Source organism: Globicephala melas, chromosome 4 (genome assembly GCF_963455315.2).
Source record: "Globicephala melas chromosome 4, mGloMel1.2, whole genome shotgun sequence".
NCBI classification, from domain to species: domain Eukaryota; kingdom Metazoa; phylum Chordata; class Mammalia; order Artiodactyla; family Delphinidae; genus Globicephala; species Globicephala melas.
The window spans coordinates 66,322,806-66,343,915 of NC_083317.1; the positions used below are offsets into that span (position 1 = coordinate 66,322,806).

The window sequence follows — 21,110 nt, forward strand, 5'->3', positions numbered from 1 at the left end:
TACATTTGGTAGTGTATATATGTCCATGCCACTCTTTCACTTCGTCCCAGCTTACCCTTCCCCCTCCCCGTGTCCTCAAGTCCATTCTCTACGTCTGTGTCTTTATACCTGTCCTGCCCCTAGGTTCTTCAGAACCTTTTTTTTTTTTTTTGATTCCATATATATGTGTTAGCATACGGTATTTGTTTTTCTCTTTCTAACTTACTTCACTCTTTATGACAGTCTCTAGGTCCATCCACCTGCTAATTTTATTAAAATGGAAGAGCCTAGCTTTTGCCCACTAGTCCCTGGTTTCAGAAACTTAATCAGGCAAAATCAGCTGTTTTATTTTCTGAAATATGGGGGTCTTATGTAATCAGAACAAAGGTAGCATGGCATGAAATCCATCAATCAGCTAAATAGCATCTTGTGGTTCATAAATGCATGTTTTAGATTTAGCAAGGCTCTGACCGTGTGAAGAGACATAGCATTTCTACTATAGCAATCTCAACCACAGTGATTTCATTAATGACACTTCTGAGTTAAATTCAGCAACATGCTTCCCCAAAAGTGAGGGGGAGATTGTATTTTCTTCTTTTTTCTTTTTCTTTTTTTTTTTTGTGGTACGCAGGCCTCTCACTGCTGCAGGCCCAGCCGCTCCGCGGCATGCGGGATCCTCCCAGACTGGGGCATGAACCCGCGTCCCCTGCATCGGCAGGCGGACTCTCAACCACTGCGCCACCAGGGAAGCCCTGTATTTTCTTTTTAGGTGTTAAAGTTAGATGATATGGAAATAGCTTTATATTTTCCATTTTTAATTTAAAAATTATGTAACCATGGTGCCAGAAAAATTTTTGAATAGAAAAAATTACGACAAAACCACTACCCTTTTACGTGTTATTTATAATTACAGTCATAGTCAAGAATAGTTTGTGATCTCTTGGTCCCTTAATGTACCAACTCTCCTGTTTCTATCTAGTGTTCTAAATATGTTTTTAGGTGTGATTTTTCTCTCCTGTTTTCCTTTCCACTCCTTTGGGGCACTTTGTATTTTTTTTTTTGCTGGTATAGATATGACACTGAATATTTTTATATATATAGCATTTTATTCTTGTTTTTAAAGTTTTTCCTTAAGGATTCTCAGCAGTGGGAATATTAGGTGAAAAAATATAGTTTTATAGCTTCTGTAAAGGCACATAAGGCAATGTAGTTTTATTGTGGGTTGGGTAAAATTGTTAGGTGTTTGAATTAGAAATAGTTTGGGAGCCCCTATTACTGAATTCACCTAGAGACCAGGGGATCCCATTTTAAATAAACTTTGAAGTAAGTTAAATTTTAAAAAAAGGAATCTTATAAATGTTTGTTTAATACAATCTTATAAATAGGAGCTAAGAGATTATCTAGTTCAACTCATCAAATGTGTGTGGATACACACACACATGTCTGTTATACTCTAGGTTTTGGAGGATCTTACAAAGTAATAAATAAATGTAGGGCCATATAGATTTCCAGAATGTTTTAAATGAGTACTGGGGAAGATAAGATAGCTTTCATGGAGATTCAGCTTTTGTGTGGCTCCAGGGAAAAGACTTTGAGTCAGGTAGATTTTAGGATTAGTGTAAAAGAAGTCTTTAAAAACTGACTCTAAAATGTGTCCAATAAATAACTCTTAAAAATAGCCAACAGGGCTTCCCTGGTGGCGCAGTGGTTGAGAGTCCGCCTGCCGATGCAGGGGACACGGGTTCGTGCCCCGGTCCGGGAAGATCCCACATGCCGCGGAGCAGCTAGGCCCGTGAGCCATGGCCGCTGAGCCTGCGTGTTCGGAGCCTGTGCTCCGCAACGGGAGAGGCCACAACAGTGAGAGGCCCGCGTACCGCAAAAAAAAAAAAAAAAAAAAAAGCCAACAATGGAAACAGACCTCTTCCAGTGGTTAGTTCTGAGTCCCTCAATATTCAAGTAAAGTCCTTATCTACTTGGGATATTCATTTCTAAGTTTGGTGTTAAATCACGAGTCCCTCTTTTGCTTGTGACTGCAGGAATGCTTTTTGATTTAGACACATCAGTTTCCTGATCCCCACATCATTGAAATTCCTCTTCAGTTCCTTTAACCTAACATTTTAAAACTGTCAGGGTCCTGTATTCATGAGCCTCTGAAGACTTGTTTCCTTCATGCTCACCTTCATAGAGCAGGCTTTTTCCTGTTTTCATCTCTCTCTACTTAAGGCAAGAAGATGTCTTATAAGCAGTGTTTCCAATTCCTGAAATGCTAAAAACACAGACAAACAAACATTAAAAGAAATCTTTCTAGGAGTACTTTGCTCAGTTGCTGGTTTGGAATCTTTGCCCAGGATGGGTTCATTAGAAACTATACTGGAAAGCTCAGTGGTGTGGATTTTGAGGAGGCTGATGATGGGACAGAAGGAAGGTGATTACTAGAATGAGTTAAAAAAAACACAAAAAACTAGTTATGGAAAAATAGTAAGAAACAGATGTCTTCTCTCTGCTACCCTTCACTTTCCACCAAAAGCTTTAGGGCTCATTTTTTAAAACTTTTGTTGCTCTTGGTTTTAAGGGTTTGAAAACTTAAAAAAAAAATCATCTGTGTTTTATCTTTTTTGTATTTTGAAGCTGATTACATAGGAACAAACTTATTTGTGAAAAGTTGCTTTTTAGTTTTGATGCTGGCATATAACATTCTGTTGATTATTGTCTTTCAAATAGTCATATCAAAACCGCATACTTTTTGCCTGCTCACTGCATGTTGAGATGAATTTGATTTGGGCCTAATTCAGAGAATTTATTATTGATATAAGCTTCAGTATTCACCCAAGTACCACACTTCAGTTTATTGTTTTCCCTCCCAGGCATAATACTTTTTTTCCCCTTTATAATGAGTTCCAGAATCTAGGAATAATGCATGATTAGGCCAAACCTAGATGTGTTCAGTTAAGGAAGGACAGAAGCCAGTTTCATTGATTAAATTGAGTTTTGGGGGTAGAGTTGTATTGGGTACATTATGAATACATTTGAGATCTTCTGAAATTAAAAATACATTAAACGTACTTCTATTTTTTTCCTTTTGCATGCAAATGAGTATTTTACAGTGTTATATGTTCTGCAGGGAATCGCTAAAGGATGATTTTTCAAATTCCATTTTATTATAGGTAAAATAATTATATAAAATATTTAACTATGCTCCTCTCATGTCATTATTATTATTTTATAATATTATTTTACAATAGCAATTATATTATTATTATTATTTTATAATAGCAATTCCTTTTTTTCACACACTTCCCCTTGCCCAATTAAACTGAAGAAATTTGCTTTATAAAATAAGTTTGGAAATTAGAATAAAGGGTGACTTTTTGAGACTTCAGTATTTGGCTGAACATTTTAATATATATACCCCTGAACATTTTGAGTTATAAAAGGTTTAACAGAGGACTTGATAGTGCTTTCAAAGAATATGCTAAGAATGACTGTGTAACTTTTGTGTATTAAAGGGAGTTGAGTGCTTTTGGAGAATTCAAAATAACATTTGTTTTCTTTCTTCTAAAAATACGTAAGTAATATATGAATGCAAACTTGTTGAAGACTCAAGTGACAGAAAAATAGATAGACTAAAATGGCAAACCTAGTTTTTCTTCTCTATGGTCTCCCGCGCAACCCAGTCCCTATTCTCTCCACCTTTCTCTGTGTTGACAACTGGTAAGTTTTATGATTATATAACGTTTCACTTTATGTCTCCAACCCCACCTCACCCTCCCTCCTCCATAAGCCTTTTTGAAATCTGAGAAAGAAAGGTGATTTCTTTTTTTTTGGACAGGAAAGTAGGATTTATTGGTGGGCATGAGTAAGGAGGGGACAGTGCCAAAGCTGTCATGAGTGAGAGCCGTTTGTCCAGGAGACCACAACTAGGGATGTATTTGACCCCACAGCCATCTGGGATGAGCCGCTTTTCTGCCGCCATGTTTTCATATTCATCTGCATTAAACTTAGTAAATCCCCAGTTCTTGGAGATGTGGATCTCCTGGTGGCCAGGGAACATGAACTTGGCCGTGAGTTGGGCCTCAGTCACGTGCTCCTTGTTCAGCTTGGTGTGGATGGATTTATGACTTGGCCAATGTGGACCCTAGCCACTGTACATACTTGTCTGGAGTCCAGATTGGGGACAGCATCCAGACATGAATGTCCACCGGAAAGGGCTGTCTCCAAGGTCCCTTAGGGCAACCTGTATAAGCAACAGGCTGTACACCGCCCAGGAGGCTGTGTTTGTAGCCATTGCACACCAGGCCTCCACAGGGAAGGTGATTCTTTTTTTTTTTTTTTTGGGATACGCGGGCTGTTGTGGCCTCTCCCTCTGCGGAGCACAGGCTCCAGACGCGCAGGCTCAGTGGCCATGGCTTACGGGCCTAGCCGCTCCGCGGCATGTGGGATCTTCTCGGACCGGGACACGAACCCATGTCCCCTGCATCGGCAGGTGGACTCTCAACCACTGCGCCACCAGGGAAGCCCAGGGAAGGTGATTCTTAATTAAATATTTTGTTGTTATAACAGCTCTGGTTATTAATGCTTGACCAACTTATGTTAGTATTGTAAGGGTTTTTCAGAGCACTTATTACATTGGGTCTTTTTGTGTAATCAGTGTTTTCAGTGGGTATGTCATTTTCAGAGGGTTTTTTTTATCTTGTTTTGTTTTTTAAGCAGTGGCTATAAGACAGCAAAGTGACAGTGTATTAGGATTCCAGAGCCATGGCTGGCTTCCAGTCTTGGGCTATGTTAGTAACTATTCCCTGGGCAAATCCTATAATCATTGTAGGTCTTTTTTAAGGATATGTAAAATGATAAGTTCAGTCTATTCTATACCATATATGTTTTCTTTCAACTCTAATTTCAAAGCACCCTTTGATTTGGAGAATAGTTGACATTTTAAAAGTATAGAGAAGCTTGGGGATGTTTTATCACTGCTTTTAGAAGATAATGTTAGTCACTTTGGTTAATTTGAAATCCTAGGTTAGGAACTGAAACACCTTGTTATAGTAGTGTTCGTATAGAAAATATGCTATGTTGAATTAGGCCGTATTCAGAAACACATTGTGGCATAATGGGGAATAATATTTAGGATTCTTGGCAGTCTTATTTTCCCAAGCTCTCCAGTTTACTCCCTTTCCTCATATATACATAATCTATAAAATATTCAGTGAGAGGGGAACCAACGTCCAAATTTGACTCCTAAGATATATACAGTGGTTGGATTTTTACAGAGTGATAAAATTAATACCATATATTAGTGATGTGTCTTGAAGTTTGTTTCCTCTTTATTTCAGTAAAATCCTAGTGATTCTAGTCCCAGTAACTTGGTTTTAACATGGAACTGTGAATTGTCTTCTGTTTTGTTTTGTTTTTCCTGGAAGCTTCTTGAGTGAGGGGAAGTAAAAAACATTTACTCAAATTTTTTTCATAGAATTGTCTAGAAACATTAAGCCATTATCTGTTTTTTTTTAAACATCTTTATTGGAGTATAATTGCTTTACAATGGTGTGTTAGTTTCTGCTTTATAACAAAGTGAACCAGCTATACTTTTACATATATCCCCATATCTCCTCCCTCTTGCGTCTCCCTCCCACCCTCCCTATCCCACCCCCCAGGTGGTCACAAAGCACTGAGCTGATCTCCCTGTGCTATGTGGCTGCTTCCCACTAGCTATCTATTTTACATTTGGTATTATATATAAGCCCATGCCACTCTCTCACTTCATAACAGCTTACCCTTCCCCTTCCCGTGTCCTCAAATCCATTCTCTATGTCTGCGTCTTTATTTCTGTCCTGCCCCTAGGATCTTCAAAACCGTTTTTTTTTTTTTTTTAAGATTCCATATATATGTGTTAGCATACGGTATTTATTTTTCTCTTTCTGACTTAACTTCACTCTGTATGAAAGACTCTAGGTCCATCCACCTCACTACAAATAACTCAATTTCGTTTCTTTTTATGGCTAGGTAATATTCCATTGTATATATGTGCCACATCTTCTTTATCCATTCATCTGTCGATGGACAGTTAGGTTGCTTCCATGTCCTGGCTATTGTAAATACAGCTGCAATGAACGTTGTGGTACATAACTCTTTTTGAATTATAGTTTTCTCAGGGTATATGTCAAGTAGTGGGATTGCTGGGTCGTATGGTAGTTGTATTTTTAGTTTTTTAAGGAACCTCAATACTGTTCTCCATAGTGGCTGTATCAATTTACATTTCCACCAACAGTGTATGAGGGTTCCCTTTTCTCCACACCCTCTCCAGCATTTATTGTTTCTAGATTTTTAAAGATGGCCATTATGATAGGTGTGAGATGATACCTCATTGTAGTTTTGCTTTGCATTTCTCTAATGATTAATGATGTTGAGCATTCTTTCATTTGTTGGCAATCTGTATATCTTCCTTGGAGAAATGTTTATTTAGGTCTTCTGCCCATTTTTGGATTGGGTTGTTTGTTTTTTTGATATTGAGCTTCATGAGCTGCTTGTATATTTTGGAGATTAATCCTTTGTCAGTTGCTTCATTTGCAAATATTTTCTCCCATTCTGAGGGTTGTCCTTTTGTCTTGTTTATGGTTTCCTTTGCTGTGCAAAAGCTTTGAAGTTTCATTAGGTCCCATTTGTTTATTTTTGTTTTTATTTCCATTTCTCTAGGAGGTGGGTCAGAAAGGATCTTGCCGTGATTTACGTCATAGTGTGTTCTGCCTATGTTTTCCTCTAAGAGTTTGATAGTTTCTGGCCTTACATTTAGGTCTTTAATCCATTTTGAGCTTATTTTTCTGTATGGTGTTAGGGAGTGTTCTAATTTCATTCTTTTACATGTATCCGTCCAGTTTTCCCAGCACCACTTATTGAAGAGGCTGTCTTTTCTCCATTGTATATTCTTCCCTCCTTTATCAAATATAAGGTGACCATATGTTCGTGCGTTAATCTCTGTGCTTTCTATCCTGTTCCATTGATCTATATTTCTGTTTTTGTGCCAGTACCATACTGTCTTGATTAATGTAGCTTTGTACTATAGTGTGAAGTCAGGGAGCCTGATTCCTCCAGATCCCGTTTTTCTTTCTCAAGATTGCTTTGGCTATTTGGGGTCTTTTGGGTTTCCATACAAATTGTGAAATTTTTTGTTCTAGTTCTGTGAAAAATGCCATTGGTAGTTTGATAGGGATTGCATTGAATCTGTAGATTGCTTTGGGTAGTATAGTCGTATTCACAATGTTGATTCTTCCAATCCAAGAACATGGTATATCTCTCCATCTGTTTGTATCATCTTTAATTTCTTTCATCAGTGTCTTATAATTTTCTGTATACAGGTCTTTTGTCTCCTTAGGTAGGTTTATTCCTAGGTATTTTATTCTTTTTGTTACAGTGGTAAATGGGAGTGTTTCCTTAATTTCTCTTTCAGATTTTTCATCATTAGTGTATAGGAATGCAAGAGATTTCTGTGCATTAATTTTGTATCCTGCTACTTTACCAAATTCATTGATTAGCTCTAGTAGTTTTCTGGTAGCATCTTTAGGATTCTCTATGTATAGTATCATGTCATCTGCAAATAGTGACGGCTTTACTTCTTCTTTTCTGACTTGGATTCCTTTTATTTCTTTTTCTTCTCTGATGGCTGTGGTTAAAACTTCCCAAACTATATTGAATAATAGGGGTGAGAGTGGGCAACCTTGACTTGTTCCTGATCTTAGTGGAAATAGTTTCAGTTTTTCACCATTGAGGACGATGTTGGCTGTGGGTATGTCATATATGGCCGTTATTATGTTGACGTAAGTTCCCTCTATGCCTACTTTCTGGAGGGTTTTTGTAATAAATGGGTGTTGAATTTTGTCATAAGCTTTCTCTGCATCTATTGAGATGATCTTATGGTTTTTCTCCTTCAGTTTGTTAACATGGTGTATCACATTGATTGATTTGGGTATATTGAAGAATCCTTGTATTCCTGGGATAAACCCCACTTGATCATGGTGTATGATCCTTTTAATGTGCTGTTGCATTCTGTTTGCTAGTATTTTGTTGAGGATTTTTGCATCTATGTTCATCAGTGATACCGATCTCTAATTTTCTTTTTTTGTGACATCTTTGTCTGGTTTTGGTATCAGGGTGATGGTGGCCTCGATAATTATCTTAAATGTAAATGGATTAAATGATCCAACCAAAAGACATAGACTGGCTGAATGGGTACAAAAACGAGGCCCATATATATGTTGTCTACAAGAAACCCACTTCAGACCTAGGGACACATACAGACTCAAAGTGAGGGGATGGAAAAAGATATTCCATGCAAGTGGAAATCAGAAGAAAGCTGGAGTAGCAATTCTCATATCAGACCAAATAGACTTTAAAGCAAAGACTATTATAAGAGACAAAGAAGGACACTACATAATGATCAAGGGATCAATCCAAGAAGAAAATATAACAATTGTAAATATTTATGCACCCAACATAGGAGCACCTCAATGCATAAGGCAAATGCTAACAGCCGTAAAAGGAGAAATTGACAGTAACACGATCATAGTAGGGGAATTTTACACCCCACTTTTACCAATGGACACATCTTCCCAAATGAAAATAAATAAGGAAGCACAAGCTTTAAATGATACATTAAACAAGATGGACTTGATATTTATACGACGTTTCACCCAAAAACAACAGAATACGCATTCTTCTCAAGTGCTCATGGAACATTCTCCAGGATAGATCACATCTTGTGTCACAAGTCAAGCCTTGGTAAATTTAAGAAAATTGAAATCGTATCACGTATCTTTTCTGACCACAATGCTATGAGACTAGATATCAATTACAGGAAAAAATCTGTAAAATATACAAACACATGGAGGCTAAACAATACACTACTTAATAACCAAGAGATCACTGAAGAAATCAAAGAGGAAATCAAAAAATACCTAGAAACTAATGACAATGAAAACGCGACAACCCAAAACCTATGGGATGCAGCAAAAGGAGTTCTAAGAGGGAAGTTTATAGCAATTCAATCGTACCTTAAGAAACAAGAAACATCTCAAATAAACAACCTAACCTTACACCTAAAGCAATTAGAGAAAAAAGAACAAAAAACCCCCAAAGTTAGCAGAAGGAAAGAAATCATAAAGATCAGATCAGAAATAAATGAAAAAGAAATGAAGGAAACGATAGCAAAGATCAATAAAACTAAAAGCTGGTTCTTTGAGAAGATAAACAAAATTGATAAACCATTAGCCAGACTCATCAAGAAGAAAAGGGAGAAGCCAAATCAATCAAATTAGAAATGAAAAAGGGGAAGTAACAACTGACACTGCAGGAATACAAAGGATCATGAGAGATTACTACAAGCAACTATATGCCAATAAAATGGACAACCTGGAAGAAGTGGACAAAGTCTTCGAAATGCACAACCTTCTGAGAGTGAACCAGGAAGAAATAGAAAATATGAACAGACCAATCACAAACACTGCAATTGAAACTGTGATTACAAATCTTGCAACAAAGAAAAGCCCAGGACCAGATGGCTTCACAGGTGAATTCTATCAAACATTTAGAGAAGAGCTAACAGCTATCCTTCTCAAACTCTTCCAAAATAGAGCAGGGGAAGGAACACTCCCAAACTCATTCTAGGAGGCCACCTGCTTTGTTTTTCTTTATTATACTTATCAACCTCTGATGTTATTTTTTGTCTTGACTACTCCCCAGTAGAATGTGAGCTCCAAAAAAGCAGCTCAGAAGATGATTAGCAAGATTTAGGGAGGCAGAATGTGGGAAATCCTTGGTATGTTAATTTTGCCATGTTGGATTGAGAACTCTGCAGCAGGGAAGGTTTGATCCTGCCTGTTTCTTTGGCCAGCCTTGAGGACTTGGGCTGCAGCATGACTCCTGCTTCAGCACTGCAGCACCTGTAGCATATCAAAACAATTGGGCTTCTTTTATTTTGATTGATTGATTTTATTTTTGGTAGGAAAATGGCTGAGTAATATTCCAGTTGCAATTAATATGTTTGATAAATCTTTGACAGTGAACTCTAGGCATTAGCTGATGCCTATTCATTGTGTATTTTGGAGCGAAGAAGGAAGAACCACAATCCAAGTAATATCTAATTATTTGGAGATTTGACCCATAATGTCCTCTTCCCTTTTCCTCAGTTATGATAAATTTCCAAAGCATTTTCTTCTTGTTAAACTAAGGAGGAGAAACATTTTTTTTCCAGTTTGGTTTTACCTGTATTTATTCATTGTTCCCTTGACTGAATACTCACATAATTAAAATGATGAGTAAACAGTTAAGTAGAAGACTTTGGCCAGCATAATAGACACTACCTGAATTTTCTTTTTCTGTGTTTAGCAAAGGAAAGTGTTAAGTTTGAATTTTGTTGAACATTACTGTTTTGTTTTTTTTTCCTTTTGTTCCCAGTCCCTTCTCTCCCCTCCCCCATGTCTCTTGATTCCTTTCTATTTTTACATTTATTTTTATTTTTACATTTCTTATTTTGGGAGAAACTTAAAATTGTATGGCCCTCTTTCCCCTCACTGTCCCTCTTCTTTCCCTCTCATCCCAACAAGTAGGTCTCTATTTCTTTTCTCATTTTGGAGTAATAACTTAACTTCACTAAAAGAGTCCTGAGTCATAGAATTGGGACATTCATATACTACTGCATGGACAACCCTAAAATATAGTTTTGAAATATCTATTTTTAAAAGATCTTTTTTCTCCCTATTTTCAATGCCTGGTAATTATCTACATCTGGATATATTTTAATCCTTCTTGCAAACCTGATACATTAAGACTCAGCTGAGTCAATGCCAGGCATGTGATGCACATTTAATGTTAAATAAATTTTTTGTTACAAATCCTCTCCTGTTCCATATTTTTAAAAGTTAGAACCTATGTATATACATGGGAAAAGTTTGCTAAATTGTAGCTGGCAGGGATGATAGGAGGTTAGGAAAGGGATGTGTAATTCAGGATGGTACGGTGAATTTACTCTTTTGAATCAGAAAGATTTGTATTCGAATCCAGGCTTAATGATTTTTGCTTTTACGCTATGACCTGGTGAACTTAACTTCTCTGAGTCTTTATTCCCTCATATGTTAGATTTGAATAATACTGTTGCACAGACTTGGCTATGATGAATACGTGGGAATATTTGTAAAGTAGCTTTTTAAGTTTTTTTTTTGTGTGTGTGTGGTTTATGGGTGTATATGATCAGACATATATGTTATCATTGAACTCTTCTTTTTCTCCTTATCTCATCATCTGTCAAGTTTTGCCTGAAGAATCTTTGTAGCCTTCATTTTCTCTCTGCTGCCACATTCTTTGATCTAGCTTGCATGTTCTCCCTTATGTGGCTTTTTGGTCTTATGTGTGGCAAGGGAAAAATGGTAAAGAGCTCTGAGTTTCAATTCCAGTTTCTTCTCTTATTGAATAGTATATTCTGTGCAGTATAGTATAGTCCAGTTTCAAGAAGAGTTGAGATATTTATATTGATTACTTAACAGCAGCTCTCCACAAGGGGTATGCATTAGATTCCTTGTCTCCAGATACCTTTCATCTCTATTAAACTTTAAGCGTCTGGATGACAGATTCTGTGTCTATATGTGTTACACTACTGCCCCCTCAGTAGAATGGTACTTCGTACAGTGTGTGCTGAGCCCCATCTCCCTTTCAGATTTTGGGGAAATTGATTTGCATTTTTACAATGTTTAGTAAAATTTATAAAAAATGCTCCTGGTATGTTAAGCTAATCTTAAGTCATTTTCCATAAAATGTAGAATTTCTTATTTTTCTTGGACTCCAGGTCTGGCTTTTGACAGGCTGCTTTCTTGTCTACAACTTGTGTTTTTATGATAAACATAAGACTCAGATGTCAGGCTAGCTTTTCTTCTTGTAATGTTTGCCAGACATGGTTGTTGTTGGAAGACAGTTCTCCATGGGTCTCTTACATGTCTTGTATGTTTTACAAGCAGAGATGCTACTGACTGCCTTTTTTCTAGACTGTATTTTTCAAGGAGGTTTATATAGTGAGCAGCCTTGGAAGATAGAGTTATTGTTTCTCTCCAGAGCAAAAGGCAGGTTTGCTTGCTATTCAGTATAATAAAAAAGTCTCCCTTCAGAGTGTGTTTACTTAGTGTCCAGCATGGTAAAGGTAGTAGCACCCTACAGAGCAAAAGATAAGCATGTTTATGCCCATTATAAAAGGTTTGGTTTCCTAAGCTCAGGGTTTCTTTCATGGAACATGATCCACTGCATGTACAGTTGTCACCTGGCCATCTTTGTGTTACCCTATGGGAAATGGGACTCAGGGAACTGGCACAAAACCTGATACTGGTACTGCTATTGCCATGAGTAATAAAGTTCTTTTCTCTAATCTGTAAGTCTTTTGTCTGTCTTCAGCATCTATAAAACCGTGGTAGGATAATTTGTTAGTTTACGAGTGGGGTAAAATTTCAGACCCGTCACAGTTTTTGACAGTAATATGAAAGCCACTCTTTTCAGAACTGCAAAATGGGCCCTCTACAAGTAATTCTTGTTAAGCCTTAATCTACATTAAGCCTGGGTCTCTGGAAAGGTACCTAGATGAGGCTAGAACTCAGGTTCCTTATGACTATACTGTGTTTTCTCTTTTCTCCCTATTTTTTTTTAATGAAACTAAATTTATTCAAGTTCAAGGACTATCATTCTGAAATCATCTTTCTATGAAATGATGTTAACAGTGATCTATTTTTCTCTCTCTTTTCCCAAAATAAAAGCATTGCTATTTTATACAGTTAAGCTACACTGGCAAGTGTGTTGATTTGTTTACTTAACACTGAAGTTTGGAATGTATGTTATCTTCAAGAGAAAAATGGGGTAGTTGGGAGGACATTTCTTTTTAATTGGGTAACATGACAATCTCAATGATAAATAACCTAATAAACTAGGTAATAGAACATAGTATGTTGATGGTGACAAATGTTAAGGAGAAAGAAAGGGAGGACAGGACAGTGTTGAAATTTTAGGTAATGTTGGCCACGGAAGCTCTCACGGAGGTGACTTGAGTAAAGGTCTGAAGTTAAGAGACGAGCCATTTAACTCTCTGGAGGAAAAGCATTCTGGGCAGAGGGAACAGCAAGTACAAAGGCTCTGCAGCAAAGTGTTCCTGGTACAAGACATTGAGGAGGCTGATTTGTAATGCTTTGAAGACATATAATGAGAGGATTATAGCGTTGCCCTTTGCTTAGCTATCTTTTTATTCTTCAACCAGAGCACTTACTTTTATGTTTAGGTACTTTTTCACTTGAGGAATGGGATTTCTTCCTTTAAAAATAATTTGAAAACTACTTAAGTAGATAATTTTTCTTCTGCAGTATTCTGTAGTTCTCCTTGATGGTCTCTGTAAGCGCTCATTTTTCAGCAGTCAACATAAGTCCCACATCTGTGATTTTCAATTCAGCAGGTATTTGAGAGCTGTGTTAGACCTTACTTTACAGGCATACCTCGTTTTATTGTGCTTTGCTTTATTGCATTTCACAGATCATTGCATTTTTTACAAATTGAAATTTGTGGCAACCCTGCATTGAGCAAGTATGTTGGTGCCATTTTTCCAGTAGCATTTGCTCATTTTATGTTTCTCTGTCACATTTTGGTAATTCTCGCAATCTTTCAAGCTTTTTTGTTATCTTTGTTATGGTGATCTGTGGTTAGTGGTCAGTAACATCTTTGACGTTACTACCACAACTTGCTGAAGGCTCAGATGATGGTTAGCATTTTTTAGCAATAAAGTATTTTCTAATTAAGGTATGTACATTGTTTTCTTAGACCTAATACTATTGCACACTTAATAGACCACAGTATAGTGTAAACATAACATTTTCATGTACTGAAAACCAAAAAATTTTTGACTCGCTCTCACTTTATTGCGATATTTGCTTTATTGTGGTGATCTGGATCTGGACCTGCAATATATTTGAGGTGTGCCTCTGTATGACTTATGTTTTAACTCCCACATGGATTATTTTCTTTATATTTCTGTTGAAGAGAAGAGACTGAGGCAGGCTGGAATAGTTAGAGAATACCCTAAGATAGCATACAAACTAAAACATCTCTAGCCAAGGTCTCTATTTACCCTTTGTTACTAAATATAAAGGCTGGCTTTCAATTCTTGTTGACCTTGAAAATTAGTGCCATACCATTTCCTCCTTGAAACGCCATCCTATCCCTCTGGCTGTACCATTTCTCTCTCACAATGATTCTTCTTTCCTTGGGTTTATATCTTGACTGTCCATGCTTCTTTTTTTTTTGTTTGTTTTTGTTTTTTTGTTTTTTTGTTTTTTTTTTAACATCTTTATTGGGGTATAATTGCTTTACAATGGTGTGTTAGTTTCTGCTTTATAACAAAGTGAATCAGTCATACATAAACATATGTTCCCATATGTCTTCCCTGTTGCGTCTCCCTCCCTCCCACCCTCCCCATCCCACCCCTCCAGGCTGTCACAAAGCACCGAGCCAATATCCCTGTGCCATGCGGCTGCTTCCCACTAGCTATTGTCCATGCTTCTTAACTCCTTAATCTCTGGATACTCTGATCTACTTTATGGCTTCAGTTACTATCTATATGTTGTTGATTCTCATATCAAAATTTCTAGTCTTACATTCCACTCTTGAGCTCTAAGCAGTTGTAATAAGTTGGCTTCTGACATATCCATTTTGATGGCCAGTGGGCAACATAGATTCAGATATCTAAAGCAAGGTATCTTTATTTATCTTTCTTCAAGAAAGGTATCTTTCTCCCACAAAGAAAAACAAACTTGTTCTTCCTCTTTCTTTATTTTGGTAAATAGTATTTTTGATCAGTTAAGCCAGAATATTTATGTTGATGCCCATTAATCAAAGACCATCATGCCCACAGTGTACAAAATTGGGTTTGTTGATGCTTTCTGCAGCAAGGAAACCACACACCATAAGAAACCATGTATCTCAGCAAGACTATGCTGAACAAACTTAGAGAATATGGGCTTTTGTTAGATAATATTGGGGAGGATTCAGGGAATTGGTGGGGATTTGCTGTGGATTAGGTACTATCAAGGAGTGAGGGTAGGGCTTCCCTGGTGGCGCAGTGGTTGAGAGTCCGCCTGCTGATGCAGGGGACACGGGTTCGTGCCCCGGTCTGGGAAGATCCCACATGCCGCGGAGCGGCTGGGCCTGTGAGCCGTGGCCACTGAGCCTGCGCGTCCGGAGCCTGTGCTCCGCAATGGGAGAGGCCACAACAGTGAGAGGCCCGCGTGCCACAATAAAACAAAACAAAACAAAAAAAGAAGTGAGGGTAATTCTATGATTGGATATCTTAATAAATCTTATGCCAGAGGTGAGAAGACCAGGGTGAGGCTAAAACTGTAATTGGTAAAGAAGTAGCAGTCATTCGTGTTAGCTGGGTTTTTGTGTGTGTGTGTGTATGTGTGTGTGTGGTTGTGCAGAGATCTTGCTTTTGTCTACATTCAGACAGATTCAGATTGGCTTGGTTTTGCCTCACTTGCATCATGGTCTCAGAGGACCTTTTATCTGATGTTGGTGATCTGTGAGATTCCGTTTGGCAGAAAAGCATCACAGCCTAGCTATGAGTGCTAGGTTCCTTCTTAGCTATGAGGGGCTGCTTTTCTCTCTCTCACTTATTTGAAATAGATGTAAAAGATGAGGTAGTATATGGATAGCAGGAAGATGGATTAAGAGTGTTTAGACAGGGTGTATGAACAAAGAATTTACTTGTGATTGGTTGTTTATGTGTGAGAGGCAGTAAAGAAACTTACTCTGTTTGAAATACATCAGTAGAATCTAGTGTTAATGTTGAAGCAGAGATGTCTAGTTTGTTTATTCCTTACTAGGGGAAGAGGGGTTGGGGGTGGGGTTATGTGTCAGTCATATATTGGGCTATTTAAAACTAAATGTTTGCATACTTACTATGTGCCAGACATTAAGTGCTTGTGTGATCTCTTTTAATCTCTTGGGTTAATTAGGTTAGAAAAGAAGGATGCATAGCCCTGGCATTGGGAATAAGGACCAAACTGGAGATCCAAGTGGGGCTAGTCGTGTTAAGTAATATATAAGAGTGTGAGTTTCATCATAATAGATTGGGTTTGAATCCTGCCACCACCTCCCAATTAGTAGTGATAAGATCTTGAGCAAGTTACTCAACCCCTTAGAACCTCTGTATTTTACAGATTTAAATGGGCAATAATAATAATACTGTCTTCAGATGACTGGCAATACTTGGTACTTAGTAAGCACTCGGTATACAGTAGCTGCTTTTATTACTTTTCTCTTATTGGCTATGTGCCTTTGGACAAATCACAAAACTCAGATCCTCAGTTCTGACGTCATTTTACAGGATTGGTATAGGGATCAAAAAGTGTAAATTGAAGCGCTTTAGAAAGAAAGCACTTATACAAATAAGATAAATGTTAATGACTAATATATTGTTTCTCAAGTGTTTGAATTTACTTGACAAGAAAGGACTGTGGTAGGGTTATGATATTTTTGGATCAAGTTATACAGGTTCTTGAATGTTAGGATGAGAAATTTAGATTTGATGCTGTGGACTTTAGAAGTTCAGCCATCAGATAGACTTTAGAGCAGGGGGATGAGATGATTCAAATGGTGGTTTAGGAAACTTGGAATTGGAGAGGGAGAGCCTAAAGGTTCAAAGACCAGATTTAGGAAGCTAAATTTCAGGCTAAGTAATGGTGGCCCAGATTAGTGAAATAATAGTAGAAGTGAAAAATCTGTGATGTTTCTAAGGAATTACTACAATATAATTATAAGCTGAATGTGAAGGCTGTAGAAATAACAATAAAGGCTTCTTGAACTTTAATTTTGGAAATGGATTGGTTAAAGTTATTTAGATGTAAATAGTTAATAAATTTGAAGAAATAACCTTGTTACAATGTACAGAATGACCAGAGACTTTCGGTTTTAGGTACTTATTTGGCTTTCCCCATGACATAGACTCAAATGTGTACTGTGCAAAAAGAAAACTGTTGGAAAAGGATACAGGTTTCAGTGGTAAGCTGTAAAGAATTTGATTTTAAGTTAAAGTAAGTATATGTATGTTAGAAATGTTGTGATTAAAATCTGTTTGCTGTGCTGCAGTGAGGGGTGAAATTACTTTGAAATGCTTCAAAAAATGATAGATGGATAGATATGTGATAAATCCAATATAGAAAAATGTTAATTGTAGAATCTCAGTGGTGGGCACATGGATGTTCACTGTAAACTTCTTTAATCTTTTCCATGTTTTTGAAAGTTTTAATAATAAAATGTTGGAGGAAGAGTAGAGATATAAACTGTTTGCTAAAGGCTAGTCTTGAGAATTTCTCTTCACTGACCTGAGACTTTTGTTTTCTCTATAGGAACTTTCCGCTGTACTTTTTGCCATACAGAGGTAGAAGAAGATGAATCAGCAATGCCCAAAAAAGATGCACGCACACTTTTGGCAAGGTTTAATGAACAAATTGAGCCCATTTATGCTTTGCTTCGAGAGACAGAGGATGTGAACTTGGCCTATGAAATACTTGAGCCAGAACCCACAGAAATACCAGCCCTGAAACAGAGGTGAGTGTAGGCCCTGTGCTCTTACCAAGAACACTTTTAAGCTTGCCCTTGTTTTAACTACCTGTACTTTGGAGAGCAGGATTGGGTAAGTAATTTACCAGGAGACTAAAAACTATAAGATTATGTGGATTCTAAGCTCTGCCACACATGTCGTATTAACTTGTGCCTGTGATGAAATTTGTTTGTACTGAATGCAGAACAGTATGAGCCCTAAGCAAAAATCTTTAAATAGTCAGGTTTGACTTTTAAGTACTCAATCTGCTTGGGCCTACTGCAACTCAGCCAATTGTTAGTTAGTCCTAAATTGGTTGTGCCTTTTGGGGATATCTGAATTTTCCTAGTCAAGTTCTGAAGGCTGAAGTTCTTTAAGGAATACAGCTTTCACTTTTTTTGTATGTTTGTTTTTGAAGTTTTTAACCACACATTTCTTGCCTTCCTTAGTTTTCAATGCAACTTTCTTGAAAGCGAAGTATAGTGGGTGTTACCTATGGGTTAATACTTCTTACTGTGGCTCCCTATTTTTGTCAGTGTACCCTAATTTTTGAATTGCAGAGGCAGCCTTAATTTTGCCATGCCATAAAAAGTGGCTTTTCTTCTTTGAAAAGTATAACTGAGAATTGAGGTCAGAGAGTACTCTCCTATTCTTTCCTTTTTCTTTCTTCTTCCCAGTTTCAAGCTGAGGGCTTTTAGAGTTTATACCCATCTACTCCCTTCCATAGAACACAGTAGTCCAAGTTGTAACTCTATAGATTTTGGGAGCACTCTTAGTATTTTGTGCCCTCTGGTACTGATGCTGCAGAAAAGCCAGTTCTGGGCAGTCCTGAGCAAACTGAGTTTCTTTTTGGTGGTTAAAAACAATCCAGTTATACAGAAGGTTTTGTATCTGTACAAGTTATTGTGAATTTTCTTTTCTAGCATCTGTGTCAGTTAGGATACCTTTATCTGTGATAACAGAAAACCAACTAGAAGTAGCTTCAACAGTAGGAAAAACTTTCTAGCATGACCAGAAGCCCTTAGGTAGCACAATTCAGAATTAATTCCACAGCTCAGTTACATCTTCAAGGATCTAGATTTGTTCCATACTTACTCTGCCAAACTTGGCCTGTTGGTTTTCCTCTTGGCACCACCAGGGGAGCTAGCCTAAGGTGGTCACATTTAGATGAAAATGTTCAAGCACAGAAAATTGGACCATCCCTTCCTTGTGTCCTGTTTTAAGATGGAAAAAAGCTGTAACATAAGACTTTAAAATATAGTAAGACAAATAGATAGATTGGGTACAGAGAGATGGCCTCGTAGGCCTAGACTCAGAGTGGGCCAGCAAATAACTGATGAAAAAGCTATAGGAAAGAGTGATTTACAAAGCAGCCCTGGTACAGCTAAAGGCAGTAGTTACAAGGCATGGATTAAGTGACCAGATCAGCATGGTTTGTACAACTAGAGAGGGTGCATTTTTTTGATAGAAAAAGTGGCAGTGGGTCTGTAGATATCCAGAGGCAGAACAGGAGGGAGGGATGGGATGAACCCACGATTACCTCCAGAGGTTGGTCAGAAACACAGTATTCTCAGGGAGAGATGTAATGGGCCAGTCAGAGACATGGATACGTCAGAGAAATCTCAACTAAACATGAGACAAAACTCAAGTAGATGTGAGTGGGCCCAGGAAGAAATGAGGAGCAATGGAGTAAGCAGATATGAAGTAGGACCAAAGAGAAGGAAAAACAGTGAATGGCTTCTGAGGGAGAGAACTGATACAGAACTTAAAGATAAATGAAGAAGTATTGCTTAGGCTCAGAATGAGACAGCCCACTACACAGGAGACAATCCAGGATTCATGGAAAAGATTTAGGAAAAATGGCAGAGAAGTAAAGGAGAAACATAGGGCCAAGAGAATCAGTCAGCAGACACAGAAAGGAACACAGCAAAAGGTATGGAGAAAGATACAGAACAGGTACTAAATAAGCAGGTAGTTCATGAAATATGAAGATAGTTTGTGCAATAAAAGAGCTGTCTAAACAGAAAGGGAGGGACAGTCATGCCTAGAACTTGATGCAGAAAAGCATCAGTAGCAGGCAAAGAAAGACAAGGTGTGAGCTTAGACACACAGAAAATCAGGTATATTCAAAAGAATGTGGAGCACATTGAAAGTGAAATGATCAGATAAAACGGGGAGCAGCAGAAAGGCTGAAAACTCATAGAGATGAGGAAACGTTAAGTGACTAGAGAAAGATAAGGAATGATCCAACCTGGAACAGACTAAGATCATGGATAGTAGAAGTAAGAAACAAAAAAAATAGACCCAGAAACAGATCATGGTTGCTGTGGGGTAGAAATAATGGTTGGGCCTGGATTTGGAGAGTCAGCATTGGTGCAGAGATGGACAGATACAACTTGAAAAGAAACTGATCTCTGCATAAAGATTTGCCTTATTTGGTGAGTCGCAGAATATTAATTCTGAGTTGAAGTCTGGCTTTGTAGAATACTATTCTAGCTTCTCAGCACACAAAAGAAAGGGAAAAGCCCACAGAACTACTTTGAATTCTTCTGGGTTGAGCTGAGAGCATGCTTTTTAAAATATAACATGTGTTTTATTTTGTTTGGGGTTTTTGTTTTGTTTTTAAACAAAATACTCATCAAAGATGTTACTGGGAGAGATTTTCACCAGACTAGTGTCTTTAAGTGGATTATGTCACTATTTCATTCTCCCCTCTCTCTAAGTAGACTTATTTAAACATCTTAATCTGTACAACCTCAATCATTTATATACACCTAATGCATTTATATACACCAGAGGATTCAGTGTTTGAGAAACTTAAATATAAATATGATGAGTTGTTCTAACCAATGTAACTTTCACCCTGTGGTATAAGAGCGGATTTTCCAGAATTATGAAAGCATGTGTGCATGATTGCTAGATAGAATTTATATGTAATTCTTCAGTAACTACTTCCCCAGCTGCCTTTCTTTTCTAGCACCAAGACTTCAAGTTTTCTTCTTCCCTTCCTCCTCTAATCTTGTTATATAGCAAGGACCGTGCAGCAACTGCTGCTGCAGCTGCTGGCCTGGCAGGTGGGCACCACCGGGAAGCATGGGCCACCAAGGGTCCCTCTTATGAGGACTTATACACTCAGAATGTTGTCATTAACATGGATGACCAAGAAGATCTTCATCGAGCCTCACTGGAGGGGAAATCTGCCAAAGAGAGACCTATTTGGTTAAGAGAGAGCACTGTCCAAGGAGCATATAGTTCTGAAGAGATGAAGGAAGGTAAGAGTAGAAGAAGTAAGATGAATATGTCTTGGGTATGGTAGAAAATGAACTTGACCTAGGAAATCACCTGGGCAATTCTTAGTTTTATTGGAAACCCACTGTGTCTGTTTTGTAAAACAATTGCATTATAGCAGGAAGTAAATTGAGCAATAAGCATTAAAACCAACCAGTATACTTGTATTAAACTTCAACTTAGTTGAAAAAACAGACAGCTTTTTAAATTTCCATTTTAGATTTAAGAAATTGTCATT

The 21,110-nt window shown here is 37.6% G+C and overlaps 1 protein-coding gene and 1 non-coding gene across 5 annotated transcripts in view; one reads left to right on the plus strand and one right to left on the minus strand.

Annotated features, from left to right (window-relative positions):
• GTF2E1 (general transcription factor IIE subunit 1) overlaps positions 1 to 21,110 on the plus strand; it is a 48,146-nt gene that overhangs the window by 8,366 nt on the left and 18,670 nt on the right. For all 4 annotated transcript variants that reach the window (XR_011377385.1, XM_030857727.2, XM_030857737.2 and 1 more), the window contains exons 3-4: positions 17,391 to 17,592; positions 20,615 to 20,856. Coding sequence is in view for 3 of the 4 variants with exons in the window: in XM_030857727.2 (XP_030713587.1) it covers positions 17,391 to 17,592; positions 20,615 to 20,856 (444 nt within the window). In the remaining variant the exon portion in view is untranslated. The remainder of the gene's footprint in view (positions 1 to 17,390; positions 17,593 to 20,614; positions 20,857 to 21,110) is intronic.
• LOC115857659 (small nucleolar RNA SNORA70) lies at positions 4,186 to 4,316 on the minus strand. Its single transcript, XR_009563842.1, has one exon. It is a non-coding gene; the product is annotated as a small nucleolar RNA SNORA70 (small nucleolar RNA).